The following is a 16,155-nucleotide window of genomic DNA, read 5'->3' as shown; positions in this document are numbered from 1 at the left end:
AGGTGGATTCCCAGGATTACATATCCCCTGAAGCGGAACACTGCTATCTAGCGGCCATTTTACAGCGTGGCAAGCCACGCCCCATCCATTATTAACTTTAAATTAGGCGTCTGAATTAACAGAGAGTATAGCATTTTGTAAGGGTCCACAATATCTTCACAAGCCAGACTAGCTGGGGTGTGCCTGGTGGGTTATGGCTCAGCATGTAGTGGTAAATTGTTTATGAACAGTAACGTGCTTTTACGAACTCAGCAAGATACAACAACATGGTTCCTCGGCTGAATGTCTGTGCATTGTGCCTGACTAACGTGTTCTGTTGGCGGAGGGTGAGTGGGTGGGGGGGGGAGGTGGGGGGGGGGCACAATCAGTGTTTGTAATGGAAAAATAGAAGTGCAGCTACTGTGTACCAGAGTGCCTGCTTGCTTTTGGTAAGTGCCAGTACTCTCCAATCAAAAGTATTACATTTCTCTTGCGAAGTGCCGGTACTCTCCCTCTCAAAATTAAAGGGTGCCGGTACTCAGTGCTGGCCCATTTAAAGCACCGGGCACAATATACTAAATACAGAAACAGACAAACACTCAGACCACCCACTGTCCTAACCAGAAGTCCAACCAGCACACCCCATCACAGTAAAAAGTGCCAAAATATTGAGCTGGCCTTAATAATGTCACAGACCAGTGAAGCATTTACTAAACTGCATTTGCACTGCAAGCAGGTAAGTATTGTGCAGCGTTATTGATGCGGCACTGGAATTCCCCCGGAGTATGCAAATTATGTGGTGATCCTTGCAGTTCCTCATGTGCCTTTCCTGATAAGAGAAAACAAGGAAGTGTTTCTCGTTTCCCACAAGGGTCAGGTCGCATTCTTAGATCTGGTTTCACGTGGCAGCTGTCTGCATGGCCTGTCGCTGCTGATTCCTTAAACTATACATAGTTCCTGACTGCAATGAGTATTTTTCTCTTACCTCTTTCTATTGGATATTTGGGGGCATATTTACCTGGTAACGTGTTATTAACAGCGCGTTACTCCAGGGCGATAATATTCCAGGGAAATTGGCCATATGTTGCACCCAAAACGGAGATAGCCTTGGTGATACACCTGTGGTCCTATCACCATAATCCACCTCCCATGTTAGCTATGCCTTAGTCAGGAATTTAACAGACGTTAAATTCCTGCGTTAAGGCATAGTTAACGGGATTGCAAAATATCGCTACCTCTCGTTGATATCACGAAGCTGGGGTAGCGATATTTTCCCAGGCACGCCTCCTTTGCATCTCATTAGAGATGCAAAGCGAGGCGTGAACAAGAGCTGAAACAAGGAAACACGCGCTAGCGTGTCCTTGCAAATAATGCGATATAATTATCGCCGCTTTTCGGCCGAAAACGGCCGCAAAAGCGGTGACAATTATGTCACCAGCCCTTGATGATATGCCCCTTAGTGTACTATTCCGCCTTTCGGGAAGAGCAATCATTGGAAAATATATAAGGGACTATTATATAACTCGACTGAAAAGCACCCAACCCAGTCATCAAACTACCCCTTGTCGCATTCAATTATATATCGTCTATATACAGTATATGGATTATAAAGAGAAAAGTATTACTTTGTGTACTTTTCCCAAGCATTTCGAAAGCATTTACATTAGTTGGTAGAGCCAACAGGTCTAACTCTAATGGGCCAACTCCCGAAAATATAGCATTCACTGATGCCGTTTCGCACAGGCACAGCTGTCTCTGCCAGTGCTTGTTTACAGATGGGGTCCTATTCTGCTCCCCAGGGCTGTCGTTTCCGCCCTCTTACAATCCCCATTCAATGCTGGCTGAATGTATATTTGGCCATCAATTGCCTGTGTTCGAGGTAATTAATTGTAGTTATTTGTTCCGCTAGAATGTAGATCCTGTTTGGCATTTTGTAGCATTTCACCTCTCTTGGTGTCAAAAGAAATGTTTCCAACGGGAACTTTTTTTTACCTTGATCAGATGGTCCCGTGCCGCCATCTAGCGGTTGAAATTGTGTAACACACCAACTCATCTCATAGCAGAGAGAACATTCTGAAAAATCTGATACAGCGTCTCGCCTAATATCCCCCAAACCAGGGTTTTAATATTTATTGATTGAACAAAAATGTCATGTTCGAATAGTACAGTCTAGAAGAAAAGTCTCTGTGTATTCAAGGGTTCTGTAACCATTACTAAGATCACCCACGGTATGATTTGATTATCTGGGTCAGTCGAAATACGTTTTAAGACATAGGCTAAGTAAACAATTTCCCAGGGGGCTTCCCAGGAAAGAGATCTCTTTCTTTTACCGGTGTCCTTTTCTATGCCTGGTGCAATGCTACCCTCAGCGCAGGCACTCTTCAGGCAGCCTAGCGCCAATGTAGGCACCCTTTTTCCATGGTACAAGAGTGCCTGTGTTATGGGTAGGGTTGTTTTTGCGAAGGAAGGTCTATTTTACTGCACAAAAATAAACCTTTAATGCATATTCCTCTTTCCATGTATGCTGCAGAATGTAGCACACGCTGAAAGAGGAAGTAACGGGGAGAATTTAGGATATTGCCCTAGTTATGCCTTTTGGTTAGACGCACCAATTTAGTGCAAACCCAGGTTTACTGCCTTTAGTTAATTTGGGATGACATCAAAATATATAGGTTGATGCAAGGGAACATCCATGCTCAACCCATGTTAACACCTTCCTGATGCAGTGTAAGCCAAGGTGCTGCGGGACCCAAGGATACCAGCTCGTTCCCATCTTGGATGAACAATAGGAGTGCTGCTGGCCCGATTTGTGAAGCATAGAAAAAAGTGATGGATGAATTCTTTATTTAATCTCAGCCACTGGCAATTACGTGAGCAGCATCCCATCCCATTGTTATTTTGCACAGCATGCCGCCTCAGTTTGGACCCAGCTATATGCAAATTAGTCTTAACCCTGCTCTACTGGGAACAGTCCACTCGAAATGCCAAGCCAGGTTCTCCCTGAACCGGAATACAAGAAACCCAGGATCATTTTTGCCCTAGTTAGGGCTCATCAGCCCAGGTATGGTACAGGTAAGCCCAGACGTAGGTCCTATACACACTGTCACTGGAACCAAGCTAAGCCTAGCTGGAGAGCCCTAACTAGGGCAAAACAAGTCATGGGTTGCTTGTGTTCTTGTTCATCCAGCTTCCTTAAGATTTTGGATTAGCGTGTCATGATCAAATGTGTCAGACTGCTGAAAGATCCATGAGAAGGGCAGCAATCCTGTTCCGGTCTATTGCGTTTTTATGGTCATTCCAAATAGAGATTGTGGCTGATTTCGTGCCTTTTACTGGATGAAATCAAGTTTGGAGATATGAAAGTATGTAATTGTCTTCAAAGAACTGTGATATCTCGTCGGAGGCTGCTCATTCATAAGGTTTTCCCAGGAATGGTCCATTTATGTTGATGTTGGGAGTCTTGATTGTCCTGGTTAGGTCTTTTTTGTTTTTTTAACAATAACAATGGGCATGTGTGTCTTTTAGTCTTTGAAGAAAACTCCTGGTACGGAATTGTTGATGAGTGGTCTGATTAGGAGGGGGCTGAAGTTGACCATAGAATGTTTATGGAGATTTGAGGTAGACAAGAGTCAGAACGGGAGCCGGCTGACTTGCTCGTTTTGACAAAATCCAGAAATTCAGTTGGTGATAGTTCTTTGAAGGAGCGCAAGTGGCTGTGTTTGCCTTTCCATGGTTTTTTTTGTTTCAAATGGGTTGGGGGCTGCTGTTTTTTTTTGTTTAAGAAAAAATCTAACATATTTGCTTTAGGTGTGTAATGATTTGTCAGTTTGTCACAAGATTCACGAGATATGGTATTTCTAACTCCTGTGTATTTTGGCTAACACAATTCTGAATTTTATAAAATCCTTTAGTGGCACACTTTCCATTGTGGATTCAGCTTCAATAGTATAGCTTTTGTGATTGGCGAACTTTATATTCTGTTATGTTTGCGCAGGCATACCTTGCCTTAAAGTTGTTTGTTTTGAGCCAGTTGTGTTGAAGCTTAGCAATTAGCTTTTTTTATCTTTTTTAATTATGCATTTATCTAGGGGAGTGTTTTCTTTTGCAACTGGTAGAGCTTTTCAAAGGAGTTAAGAGAGCAAATGTTTTCTGGAGCCATCAATAGAGTGTTTGTTTCAGAATGGATTGTGACCAGATCTGTGTCGAGGTAAGCAGGTCTTGGGAGTGCATTCTAATTAAAGGTTGATAAGTAGTTGAGGGTATGATTTTAGTTGGGATGAGTTGTGGTGTCTTGTGTTGGAAGGCAAAAAGGTAATGGCCTGATATAGTGACCGGAAAAATCCTTTGGAACGTGACTAGGTCTGGGTGGGTGAAGATTATATCTAATGTGTATCCAGCGATGTGTGTGTGTTTTACCACTTTTTGGGTCTATTCCATTCCATGTTTTTAGGTCTGCCTTATATCCCTCTCTCTCTCTCGGGCTTTCCACTCCCTTCCTCTATTAGTTACAATTTCCCATGTGGCCCTGGTGATCAGTAAATGGGGCCACCTCGCCTGGACTCCGGTGCTTGGCTTATTGTATTAGTTTGTTCCAGTATCCGGGCTAGAGAGAGCACGCAGGATCATGTCTCTACCTCCTTGACTTCAGCGGTGTTCACACAGCAGGTGCAGCTGGGATTCAGCGCTGCCCTTTTATTTTTTTAAAACTTTCTTTTTTATTTTTATACAATTCAATAACAATACCACTGACAGATGGGATAAGAAGTCATCAGTACAAGGTGTATGATCAACCTTAGGCATGGAGGTACGGCACTGGTTGGTGAATCTCGCAGCAGGGTTACTCAAGAGAAATCGTTCATATATATCAGCAGTGACAATCCGACTAATACATAGGACCATTCTACCAAAAGGTCTATTCGCAAACAAAGGGCGGGAAAGCGATTCTTATGAGCCAGAACCAGCCCTCGCATGAGATAATGTAAGGGCTCCCTGTTCCACATTTAAATCGAGCTTGTAATACTTCAACCACGGGGACCAAATTTTCCTGCATTTACGTGGGCAGCCCCTCGCTTTATAAACCACTTTTTCCGCACCCATGTATAAATCCATATTGGATTTCCATTCTGTGAGTGTAGGAAGGTGTTGTGCACCCCAGTACTTGGCTATGTCCCGTTTAGCCACTACCAACCCCAGATTAAGAAGTAAGAGCCCATATCGTGGAAGATCGACATCAGTGGGAATGCCCAATAGTAGGAATTTCACATCCATCTCAATTGTTGCCCCAAGTATTTTATTTAATTTTCCAAGCGCTGCCCCCTTTGAACTTTCACAAGCACGCGGCTGGTGCTCGCGGTAGGAGCCGTTCACTCAGCGGCGTACTGTTGGTCTCCTACCACCCGGGGTTGGTGCTCGCGGCAGGAGCCGAGCAGGTTAACATTGTAGCACGCGGCTGGAGCCGTGAGCGAAGTGGTGTGGCTTTGACCGCGAACACGGTCTCGTTCCCCTCTTGCTTGGTGCTCACGACAGGAGCTGAGCACGCAGCTTTCACACCGCGATAGACAAAGCGGTGTATTGTTACTTCAATTTTCTTGTTTGTTCCAAGTGCCGCCCACGCCGATCTCTGGGCACTTACTGTCATAAGAATGTTGTTCCGGGCATTCAAATATTTCCCCATGGCGCACGGCAGGAGCCGACAGCGCCTACATTGTTTGAAGTAAAGTACTTCGTTTTGGTGCGTGGCAGGAGCCGTTGAACACCCATCTAATTGGATTTGGCCTACCTTTCATTGATGCGTGACAGGAGCTGACCGCGCCTACATTGTTTCCCGTACCGCGGTTGCAGTCATCCTATTCTAGTTTCCCCCCAGGCACGAGGCAGGAACCGGCAGCATCACCTCTACCCCCTTATCATGATTCCGTGAGGCACTGCGGCCTGTTGACCTGGCCCTCGTAACTCTCCATCTCTCGTTCTGTCCATCGGAGGTGCCATTTCCCCTGATAAGAAGAAACCCAGTTTCCTGGACTTGACCTACATTGCTACTTCTTCTTTGAACAGGGGTGAGTGGCTGCATCTCTGTTGTAGTATAGCACTGGTGAAGAGAACTGTATCTCCTTTGTACCTTATGTCTTCTTTTCTCCCCCCACTTAAGATCTTCTATCCCCTCCTGTCTTCCAGATTTGGGCTGTTCCTTCGTCCTGCACTGCTCTCCCACTGATGCTGTATATGGTCCCCTTCATGCCGACCCTGCCACCCCTGGAACAAGCACACCAATCACCTGTCTCCCGAGCCCCAGAGCATCAGGTATGCTGTATCTCATGTCCTTATCCCCTTGGGATCAATTGCTCCTACTGCGTTAGACAGTGTGGAGGATTGGTCTGAAGGTGGGAGGGGGGACTCTTCATTTCTGCGGTTCCTGGTATTCAGGTGAGTGGGATCGCGACAGTGTGGGATTGGGAACGAGTTGCTGTAAGTTGTGTTTATTTTAATTTTATTTATTTATTTTTAGAGTTTCTATAGCGCGAACAAGACCCTGATTAGGTATCAGAGCGCTTTACAATACAAAGCAGAGCAGAGAAAGTATAAAACATTTTTAAGCATAAAACATCTTTAACACGGTTCGGTAGATAGAGACAATAATAGAGATGATTTGTTTTGGTTCAGTAGGAACAAGTTCAAGTAACAGTGAGTCATAGAGGCAAGGGTGTCATCCAGGGAAGCATAGAAAACAAGTTTGAGGTAGTAGACTGGTTCAATGCACTGCAAGTCAGTAAGATAGGTGGTGAGATAGTATGGCCCCAGATGGTGAGGAATGTGAGAAATTAAGGGAGGAATTTGCTCATCAGGAAGGATTTGGCTTCCCTTTTGAATAATGGTGTTGAGGAGATTTTTCTGATGCACGGAGGTAGCAAGTTACATATTCTTGGAGCCGCTCCGGAGAATGCTCTGTCAGAAGTTCTTTTCTTGCTGAAGCATGGGGGTTTCAGGAGTAGATATTCGGAGCTCCTAGAGTGTCTGTTTCCTCCAGATAAAGTAAGTTTCTGGGGGGTATTAAGGGGTAGAGCTTTATGAGTGATGCAGGCCATCTTTAGGTGGATTCTAGCTTCGAAGGATAGCCTGTTAAGAGCCTTCAGGTGTGGCGATATGTGGTCAAATTTCCTAGATCCTGTTAGGAGGCTTGCTGCTGCGTTGAGATAGGCTTTTAGAGGGGCTGTTGAAAATTTGGGATGCCCCAAGAGGGTAGTACATCTGTACTCCAACCTCGATATGACTAGAGCCTGAACTGCAGATTTGAGGTCAGGGTGCTCGATGAATGGTTTCATTTTTCTGAAATAGCTGAGGTGGAAGCAGGCATTTTTAGCCAACAGGTTGATGTGCGTTTGCATGTTAAGGTTCTAGTCCAGTGTGATTCCAAGCGATTTGGTGGAGTCCACCAGTCTCAGCATGTAATTTAGAGCAATGATCATCTTTGTCCATTCTTTTATCTCCAGAGAGGTTTTAGGGGGGGGGGGGGGGGGGCGATTAAAACAAATTCAGTTTTTTGCAAGTTTAGCTTGAGGAAGTTGGTCGTTAACCAGTGGACGGTCTTTTCGAGAGCTTGATTCATCATCTTTATCTCTTCAATGGAAGTGACTTTGATGTAAAGTTTAGTGTCATCCGCGTACATGTGGTAGGAGATATTCACCTGCTGTAGTAGTTCAGTTAGTGGTTCGACATAAAGGTTGAATAGCGCGGGGGATAGGGTTGAGCCTTGTGGTACTCCTAGTAGGTTGGGAGAAGAGGGAGAAACATTTTTATTCACCATGAACGATTGCATTCTATTTTCCAGAAAGGATTTGAACCATTGAAGGACTGTGCCGGATAGTCCCATCCTGTTTCCCAGTCTTCTTAGAATGTTGTCGTGATTGACAGTGTCGAAGACTGATGAGAGATCGAGCACGACTAGTAGACCGGTTTCATTACGGTCAAGAGCAAGGAAGGCGCTGTATACTATATGCAGAATTGCTGTTTCTGTGCTATGTTCAGGTCTGAAACCCGATTGGCAGTCATTCAGTAGCTTGAAATCCGTGATGTGTTGGTTCAGTTGTTGCTGAACACATTTTTCAAGGACCTTGGCTAGCATGGGAATGTTGGTTATAGTTCGGAAGTTATTAGGGTCGGAGGGGCTATCTGTCGTTTTTTTTTTTGGATAGGGATGACGACCAACTTTTAGGCAATCCGGGATGTGACCTTGCGCTAGCGTAGCATTGATGATTTTTGTCCAGAGAGGGGAGATGATATGGGGTAGGCAGTTTGAGGGGAGAGGGTCATTGAAGTGGTAGTTGGGTTTGATAGTTGCTAAGGTTTTAGTGATATCACAGAGATCATAAAGTTTAAAGGTAGACCAATGAGAATTATTTTTAGGCAGAGGTAGAGCAAGTTGTTTAGGATTTTCGACTTGCGTGTTCTTTAGAGTGGCTGAATTAATTGCTGCCGTCCTGAGCTCGAGTTGTAGGGAGTTGGTTTTAGCTGTGAAGAAAGAAGAAAATTCTTCACTACTTAGCTGCGATTTCGAAGTCAAGAGTGGGGTTTTGGCCAATGTGTTCGATTGTTGTTTTAGCAGTTTGGTTTGCCAAACCATATGTTGGGGTTACTAAGGATGCAAAGGTTTGAGTACATTGTAAAAAAAAAAAAAAAAGGTTAGAGCTTGCATCTAGCAATGTGTCTGGGAATGCTGCATTGCTAGGTGGCGGCTAAGCTAAACACTATCACTGTAATTGTAAATTGAATAGTTATCTCTGGCATGTGGATGTAACAGGGTGCCCGCTTATCTAGCATCTGTTCACACTCAAACACTTACTTTAAAACAAACATTGGCAAAGTCAAGAGGTCTGGCCTTGGCAAACCTGCAATGTTCATTTATTTTTTCTTTGCAAACATATGCAATGGGCATTGAAGAAGTCTGAAGCTAAGGTGCATATGTTTGCATAAAAGTAAGCAAAGCATGAGCTATCACAAATGCCATCACAAAACACCTTAAAAACACAAAATGAAAGCGGAGAATGGCCTACCAGCTCCAGCATTGAAGTGACGTATTTCCTTGGTGGATATGCACATGCGCAAGAACAAAATTCTGCCGCTCACAGTGAAGAGTGGCAATGGCTGCACTGGGGCGACCATTGCCCTATTCTGTAGGCTAAGGTGGGTGGAAGCAAACTGAGAATGAAATTACAGCAGATGAAGTGTAAGTGTGTGTATAAAATGCATTTATTAAAAAAAAAAAAAACATGAAGCTGGTGACACAATTAAAGAGGTCTCTAGGCCAGACCTAAAAAAGGCACAGAGGTATCTCCAAAGTGTTAATATTTCCAAGACCGGTCTGAGGCAGTCAAAGTACCCACTGATGGTGGGCGGAACATCTGCATGGAAGAATCACATAAGTTAATTTGATGGAAAAGATACAGTTTTCTAACCAAAAGTCAAGTAATAAGTTATCCCCATAACACTAAAGACCTATGCCATTGGTAGTAATTCACATTTACCATGTGAGTTTATCCGCAGCATCGCCAAGATCACAAAGATCTACTACACAGTGGTGGTCAGAAAGGCAGCTCAGATGTGCAACGACTGAAGAATATCCGCCCTGGAGGTGACCGGAACAACATTCTTATGACAGTTACAGACATTTCTGCCTTGGTGCAGGAAGATTAAGCTTACACATCGCAGCAGAATTCAAGTGCAGTTTTGGCACCTAGCAGATCGTATAGTCAATCAATTTTGCCTAATTAAGCATTATGAATAAAATCAGCTTTTCATGACAGGTCACATGCACCATACTAAGCCAATGTTACAAGGAATTAACCACTGGTATTTACAGGCCCGGAGGTATAGAGCTCAATCTCTTGCGCAACACGCACCAACTGTTCTTTTTCTCGACTGATTTGAAGCTGCTTCACACTATACACATCTAGGAAATTTCTGATAGGAAATGGAAAAGTTGAAATATTGTTGATATTAAAAACAATTTCATGTTGCAGGAAATCATGGTAAACTAGTGCATAAGAGTAGTGAAATAAATTCATTGTGAAACAGAATAACGCCGTTGCCTCCCAAACACACACTTTTAAGAGTTTACTGGTATTTACTACAATAGAATGTATTCAAATAAAGACACAATCACAAATCATTGCAAAATCACTTTTTAATCCCGTTAATTAAGTTTCATAATGGATAGATCTGGGTGCCTATGTCAAACAGTTATCTCCTATACTGAATAGATGCAGATCTCTGACATAAAGCAGCTTTTCTTTCCCTCCCTTGCACTCTCTCGCTAACACAGGAGAGTGGCAGGCGAGTGCGCCGCACTGTCCCCTAGGGCGAGGTGAACTGACCCTGGGCTCATGGCGGGTACCAAGGTATGAAAAAGGTTCCCCCGAGAGCAAGCACTCCCGGCTTTCCCAAGCTTAGGAACCCCACAGATGATGCTGTCAGCTTCTCTGAGTTCTCCTCCCATGAATTGTTGCTCCAAATCTCAGTGGGGGCTGCAGATTTCGGTTTGGGGGAGGGGTCCCTTCATTGATGAGGCTGATTCGCTCTTCATTCGTCTTTCCTCATATCTGTGCTCCAATGACCTGCGGGGAACACCCATGGATGTTTATGGAGGAGCATTGAAAGACAAACAATGGCAAAAAGGGAGGAACATTACAGGCCAACATTAATGGCCACGCAGGAACCAAGAAAGATAGCATGCTGCAGCATTGCAGACCATGAAGCAGACAACAGAGGGAACTGCACCATTACACACCAGGTATGAACAAACAGAGGAAGCAGCAGCGTTGCAAGCCACAGAGGAAATAAAAGAGACAAGGCAACATCTTTCCACAACGTCATTCAATTCCTTGATAAATCCATTGGGTGGTTTGTCGATGAACTGTAGTCCCAGATTGGACGCCTTTTAATCTTCTACCTCCATTTTCTATATTTTATGCATTGTTAGTTTGTTTGCAAAATGTTTTAATAATTAGAAAATATTGTCTTTATACATGTGTTTAAGTTGGCATGAATAGGCAGCAAATTTAAATTACTGGAGCGCAGCCTGCTGGCACGGACATCTGTTTTAAAGTTTCGGAAGAAAATGTGGCTTTTAAAATTGCATGCACAAGTTTCAAATATATGCATGTTTCTCATCTGTGTTTGTTGTTTTTATAAAATAGATGAAATGGGGTTTGTTTCAGGGTGTTGTTTTCTTGTACAGAACAAAATGTAATTACTTGTGTGTCTTAGGAGGATGCCTTGTCTGAATGTTCCAGTAAGCTGCAATATTGAAGACCCTTTGCCTAGGCCTGTTCAATGTTTTATTTAGTCTGTGCATCCATTGTAGTTAAGTGTTGTAAAACTATTTCCTTATGAGCGAATTCTTATAAGGTATGCAAAACAGGCGCCCCTAAGTATTATTTTATTTTAAGTATCTTGCTTTTGCAAAAAGTCATTGCTTGTTGTCACTATTGCTTCACTTTACACCATATTGCATGTGTGTTTTTTCACGGTCTGAAAACCATAAAATGCATCCTTACTGGGATGTGTGCAAGACTATATGCAGGCTTTCTGCTTGCTTTCTCAAAGGCAGGCTCTGTGTTAGTCTGTTTGCACATTTATACTTCTAGACTTTTACCTGCCTTTCAAACTGAGTAATCTTTAAGTTACACAGTCTGCTAATTTCTATTTTGTCCATTTTCCTCCTTACTTGGAGGCAGACTTCATGTAGGTCCTCTTGCTGACTTATACTAAGACTCTCTATTGACTTACATACGGAGTGGATTTATGGTAGTTCTTTGCTGAACTGTATATTTTGGTTTAAGCAAATTCCCGTATGTTATGACCTCTCCAATTGGCTTCTTTTATGCATTATTGGAGCTGGTTTGAACCTAACTGATTTTTGTCTTCCATAATGACTCTTAAGTTTTAAACAAACTCTTATGAGTTTGACTTAGAATTTTGTCCTGCAAAGATTTCTGTTCTAATCCTAGAAGCCACCGTCCTGTGGGACTCACACAGCCCCGATCCTGTGTATCGCTCCTTTAGGTTTATTAGGGCTAAGCACCGCCAAGTTCAAACATTTGCAACAACAAATCAGCTAATGGCAATGTCATTCCTTACAGCAATCAGCAGCTTAAGAAATATATATATTTAAATCTAAGTAAAACATTACACAGCACAGAATTTGTAGAGATCAACTAGAAGCAGTAACCACATATAGTATGCGGTTTGGGCCTCCGCTACCTCTCTTGTAAGAACACCGGTTCTTGCTTACAGTTAGGTATGCAGGATGATGTTAAGGAACCACTGGTAGGAACTGCTGCCAAAATGTTGCAAGTGAGAGTGGAAGCCTTTGAGAAGCACATCAGCGCTTTATAGAAATATTATGGTATCCTAACGCACTGTGCCAAAAAGGTTGAAAGAAAATTGTTTATGTGTTATGCCATAAATATTTGAGAACAAAGTAACAACAGTGGAAATCTTTTATCTTCTGTCTGAGAAAACGTTTTCTTGGATACCAATAGCAACAATTGTAGATAACCTTTAATTTCCCACGGCTCACAGAGAAGGGGATAAACAAGGCAATAATAACAAAATATTAGCTACAAAAGTTACTCCAGGGTGTGGTGCTATCAGGGATTATATATGGGTTACTGAGTTTACTCTGGGAAATGAGGAAATACCAGCGAATATAGAATTTTTGGTCTGATTGCCCTATTAAATCTTTACTTTGCTCTCAACTTTCTCTTGGAAATGTAGTTGCTTTTAGCAGCCTAAATCTTCAAGTAAACCTAAACAGATCCTCAATGTTTCTTGGATTTCATAATTTCGATGGAGCCGGTAACTACTGTTGTCAGCACCACTGAAATTAAGTGACCACTCATAGCTAGACACAATATAGGTTTTTTTTCATTGGTTATCAAGACATATATAATTACTACATTAGAACTGCAGAAGGAGCTTGTTTGACAAGCAGCTTATGGAGCAGGAGTCAGACATAGAACACAAAGACACATACACTAGTCAAATCACATCCTAATGACACCAAACGAATATCAATATACACAAAGCAGTACACAATACAAGACAGAAAACATCTCCCCATTTTAGAAATGAACATCTGAAACACTACCCATACATCAACCCGGACAGACTATGCAATCCTGAAACTACAGAAAACACCCTATATCCAAACAGCAAAGTCAACCCTCAAGTAAAAGCAGCTATTTTAGTATGTCGCTGCAACAGCTCCTCACTATAAAACAGTTGTGTTCAAGGAAAATTATCCTACACTTGCCACAGGGCCACATGAAAAATAACTGTATTGTCCTCTCTCCATTACTTCTTCCTCAAAGACAAGGCCACAAAGCAGCCTAAAAAGGTCAGGTCAGACTGCAACAGTAATGCCTCAAACAAATTCACAAAGAGAAAACACTTGCTCCAACCTTCTACTATCCCCCACCTACCAGCAGCCATGGTCATGCCACGCTATGTGCATTTGGTGGCAGGAAACATCATGAGAAAGTGACAAGCGGTCTGCGAGTCAAGAGTTGCACAGCTTCGTTCACATTTGTGTTTAAGTAATCCACGTAATCAGTAATAATTTGCAGTTCATCCGCTTTATTCAGAAATTATATGCAGGTTCTTGTACAGAGGGTGGTACAGTTTTCTTCGAACAGAGGTTGCATTTAATGGAATATTCACTGGGGGTGCAGATATGTTTAAATCAATGGGCACGGTGTAGGTGGGTGTAATAGTTTAATTGAGGAGAGGTTGAGTTTAATGGTATAGATTTAATGGGGGCACAGATTTGTTTAAATTAAAGAATGTATCATTTAGTAATGTTTGTCATACACTTTTATAGCATGCAGTTGATACGTATTTTTTAAATCATCATAGATACCCCTGACGAAGGTCCAAGTGGACCGAAATGCATTGGGTGGAATTTAATGTGACGGAGGAACTTAGTTTCAGCATACGCCTATGAATAGGCCCGGATGGGCAATTCTGGAGCAGTAAAATGCATTAAAGAATGGAACTATGTATCTTTGACGTGATGGAAAAAGGATTGATATAATTTCTGAATAAAGCGGATGAACTGCAAATTATTACTGATTACGTGGATTACTTAAACACAAATGTGAACGAAGCTGTGCAACTCTTGACTCGCAGACCGCTTGTCACTTTCTCATGATGTTTCCTTCCAATGCGCACTCGGGACGGAGCGCATTCAGAGTGCATGCACGCTAAAAAAGATACATTTGGTGGCAGGGACATAGTACTGGAGGGCTGTACTTCATCCATATAAAGCTCTAGTGCATAAAATGAGTCTTCTATAGCCTCCCCTTCATTACTGTCTAGACATATGGCAGCAGGTGCCAGTTTAGCAGATTAATGCTGAGCTGGTCTGTGGGCTAGCCTTAAAAAAAAGTTGACTAATACGCTTGACCAGTAAACTTGTCTCAAATTGAGTGATCCTACCCAAATATTTTATTTCACATGCTGCCTACTTATTCATGATCACACTTTCAAATATGTGAGTTCAGCATGTCTGCTGTACAAAAAAAAACTATATTGTGGGATTTAATAGACTAAACTTTTGAATAATGTAGAATAAAAATCTAGCCCACATATAGGAGTGCACATGACCCCTAAATTGCTACTTAGTTTCCTAATATTGTTGTCATGATGTCAGGAATGTTTCTCAGTTCATATTTAAAAACTTTCACTTTTAAATGCATTATTAATGCATGATGTGGTAGTAAACAGACATTTTCCATTGAAATGACCACACATTCCCACTAACATGCAGTTATACTGATAAAACTATATGTACAAATGAACATGTGTGCAAATTGACTTTCAGTGAATAGTTATCATTTGCCCATCACCAAGTAAAGTGTTTTGAGACTATTGAAATCTGTTTGCAACTCACGTCAGAAATACAAACAAAAGTGTGTTCCTTACTGCTAAATAACTCAAATGGACATCGCTAAGGTCAGCCGACCTCAGTAGTGGGAACTACCAAAAAGGTGCATAGTAAAATAATGTAGTCATGTGGGACATCAGCACTTGGTACACACTGCATGCAGCTTTGGCAAAAACGTTTCATGGGGAACAGTTTCTGACACCACCTTTAGGTAAAAGCCTACCGACAAATTAGAACAAGGGTACAAGATAAAAACACAGGACATTATACATGACCAAACAGCCCTTTGGCATTATCAAAGAATACAGAATAAATATGATCTACTTTAAAAATAGCTCCAGTAAAAACTATTTCGGTATTGGTGCTTCTTAACCGGCCTTACAGTTAAAATGCGTTGTCTTGTCATAATTTAAAACTAGCCCTACTAAAGCAAGATACTTAAAGTCAAAGGCGGGATGTTTTCCTAAGCCATGAAAAAAGGGGTAGTCAGGACTTTAATAAAATAAAAAAACAATCTTGATTCCAAAGATTAAAAAAATTACCGCCCTATATCTTTGTTACAGACTTTTGCTAAAATTCTGAAAAAATGCCCGAATGGTCAGCTCATGGAATTTACAGAGTTGCATGAACTGTTGGATCCTTCACAATCTGGTTTTCGTAGTGGCTATAGTCCAGAATCCACCTTGATCTTTGCGGTAGATGGTATCAGATCACAAGTAGACGCGGGGAATGCTGTGACACTAATTGTGGTAGATCTGTCCGCAGCCTTTATATAAGGTCTCCCCGTTTCTCCTCAGTTACTGACTAGCCCAGTTTAATATTAAAGATACCACTCTGAATCCTTTGAGGTCTTTCCAGACTAACAGAGTTCAAACCGTAAGCCATGGGCAGTTTACGTTAAAATCTTTATCTGCCATGGAGGGGAACTCAGGGCTCTTCGCTACATCCCACATTATTTAATTGTACGTGTGCTCAATGGCTAAGATGATTTTCCATTATGGCGTTCAGGTTGCATCTTACACGGATGACACACAGACTATTGTATCTATTAGGGAGGATGTGCACTCAATAGTCATCAGCTTTAACAACTGCATGAAAGCAATTTCTGTCTGGATGAATAATTGCCTTAAATTAAATGCAGAAAAGACAGAGGTCATCTTTTGCGGTCATCCCTCGGTCTGGAGTAACAATTGGTGGCCAGATGTTCTATGGCTCCACCATCCCTGGTTACGTTT

The 16,155-nt window shown here is 42.2% G+C and overlaps 2 protein-coding genes across 5 annotated transcripts in view; one reads left to right on the top strand and one right to left on the bottom strand.

The window, feature by feature from the left end:
- Window positions 1–9,714, top strand: part of LOC146790050 (uncharacterized) — a 90,738-nt gene extending 81,024 nt beyond the window's left edge. The window contains exons 3-4 of the mRNA XM_085628390.1: window positions 6,154–6,279; window positions 9,517–9,714. Coding sequence (XP_085484516.1) covers window positions 6,154–6,279; window positions 9,517–9,666 — 276 coding nt within the window. The 3' untranslated portion in view covers window positions 9,667–9,714. The remainder of the gene's footprint in view (window positions 1–6,153; window positions 6,280–9,516) is intronic.
- Window positions 9,715–10,141: 427 nt separating this feature from the next.
- Window positions 10,142–16,155, bottom strand: part of DECR2 (2,4-dienoyl-CoA reductase 2) — an 84,139-nt gene continuing 78,125 nt past the window's right edge. For all 4 annotated transcript variants that reach the window (XM_085628389.1, XM_085628388.1, XM_085628387.1 and 1 more), the window contains exon 10: window positions 10,142–10,586. Coding sequence is in view for 2 of the 4 variants with exons in the window: in XM_085628388.1 (XP_085484514.1) it covers window positions 10,552–10,586 (35 nt within the window). In the remaining 2 variants the exon portion in view is untranslated. The remainder of the gene's footprint in view (window positions 10,587–16,155) is intronic.

Source organism: Triturus cristatus, chromosome 10 (assembly GCF_964204655.1).
Source record: "Triturus cristatus chromosome 10, aTriCri1.1, whole genome shotgun sequence".
Classification (NCBI taxonomy): Eukaryota; Metazoa; Chordata; class Amphibia; order Caudata; family Salamandridae; genus Triturus; species Triturus cristatus.
Note: the sequence above shows the minus strand (reverse complement) of the source record. Positions and strands in the feature narration are given on the sequence as shown.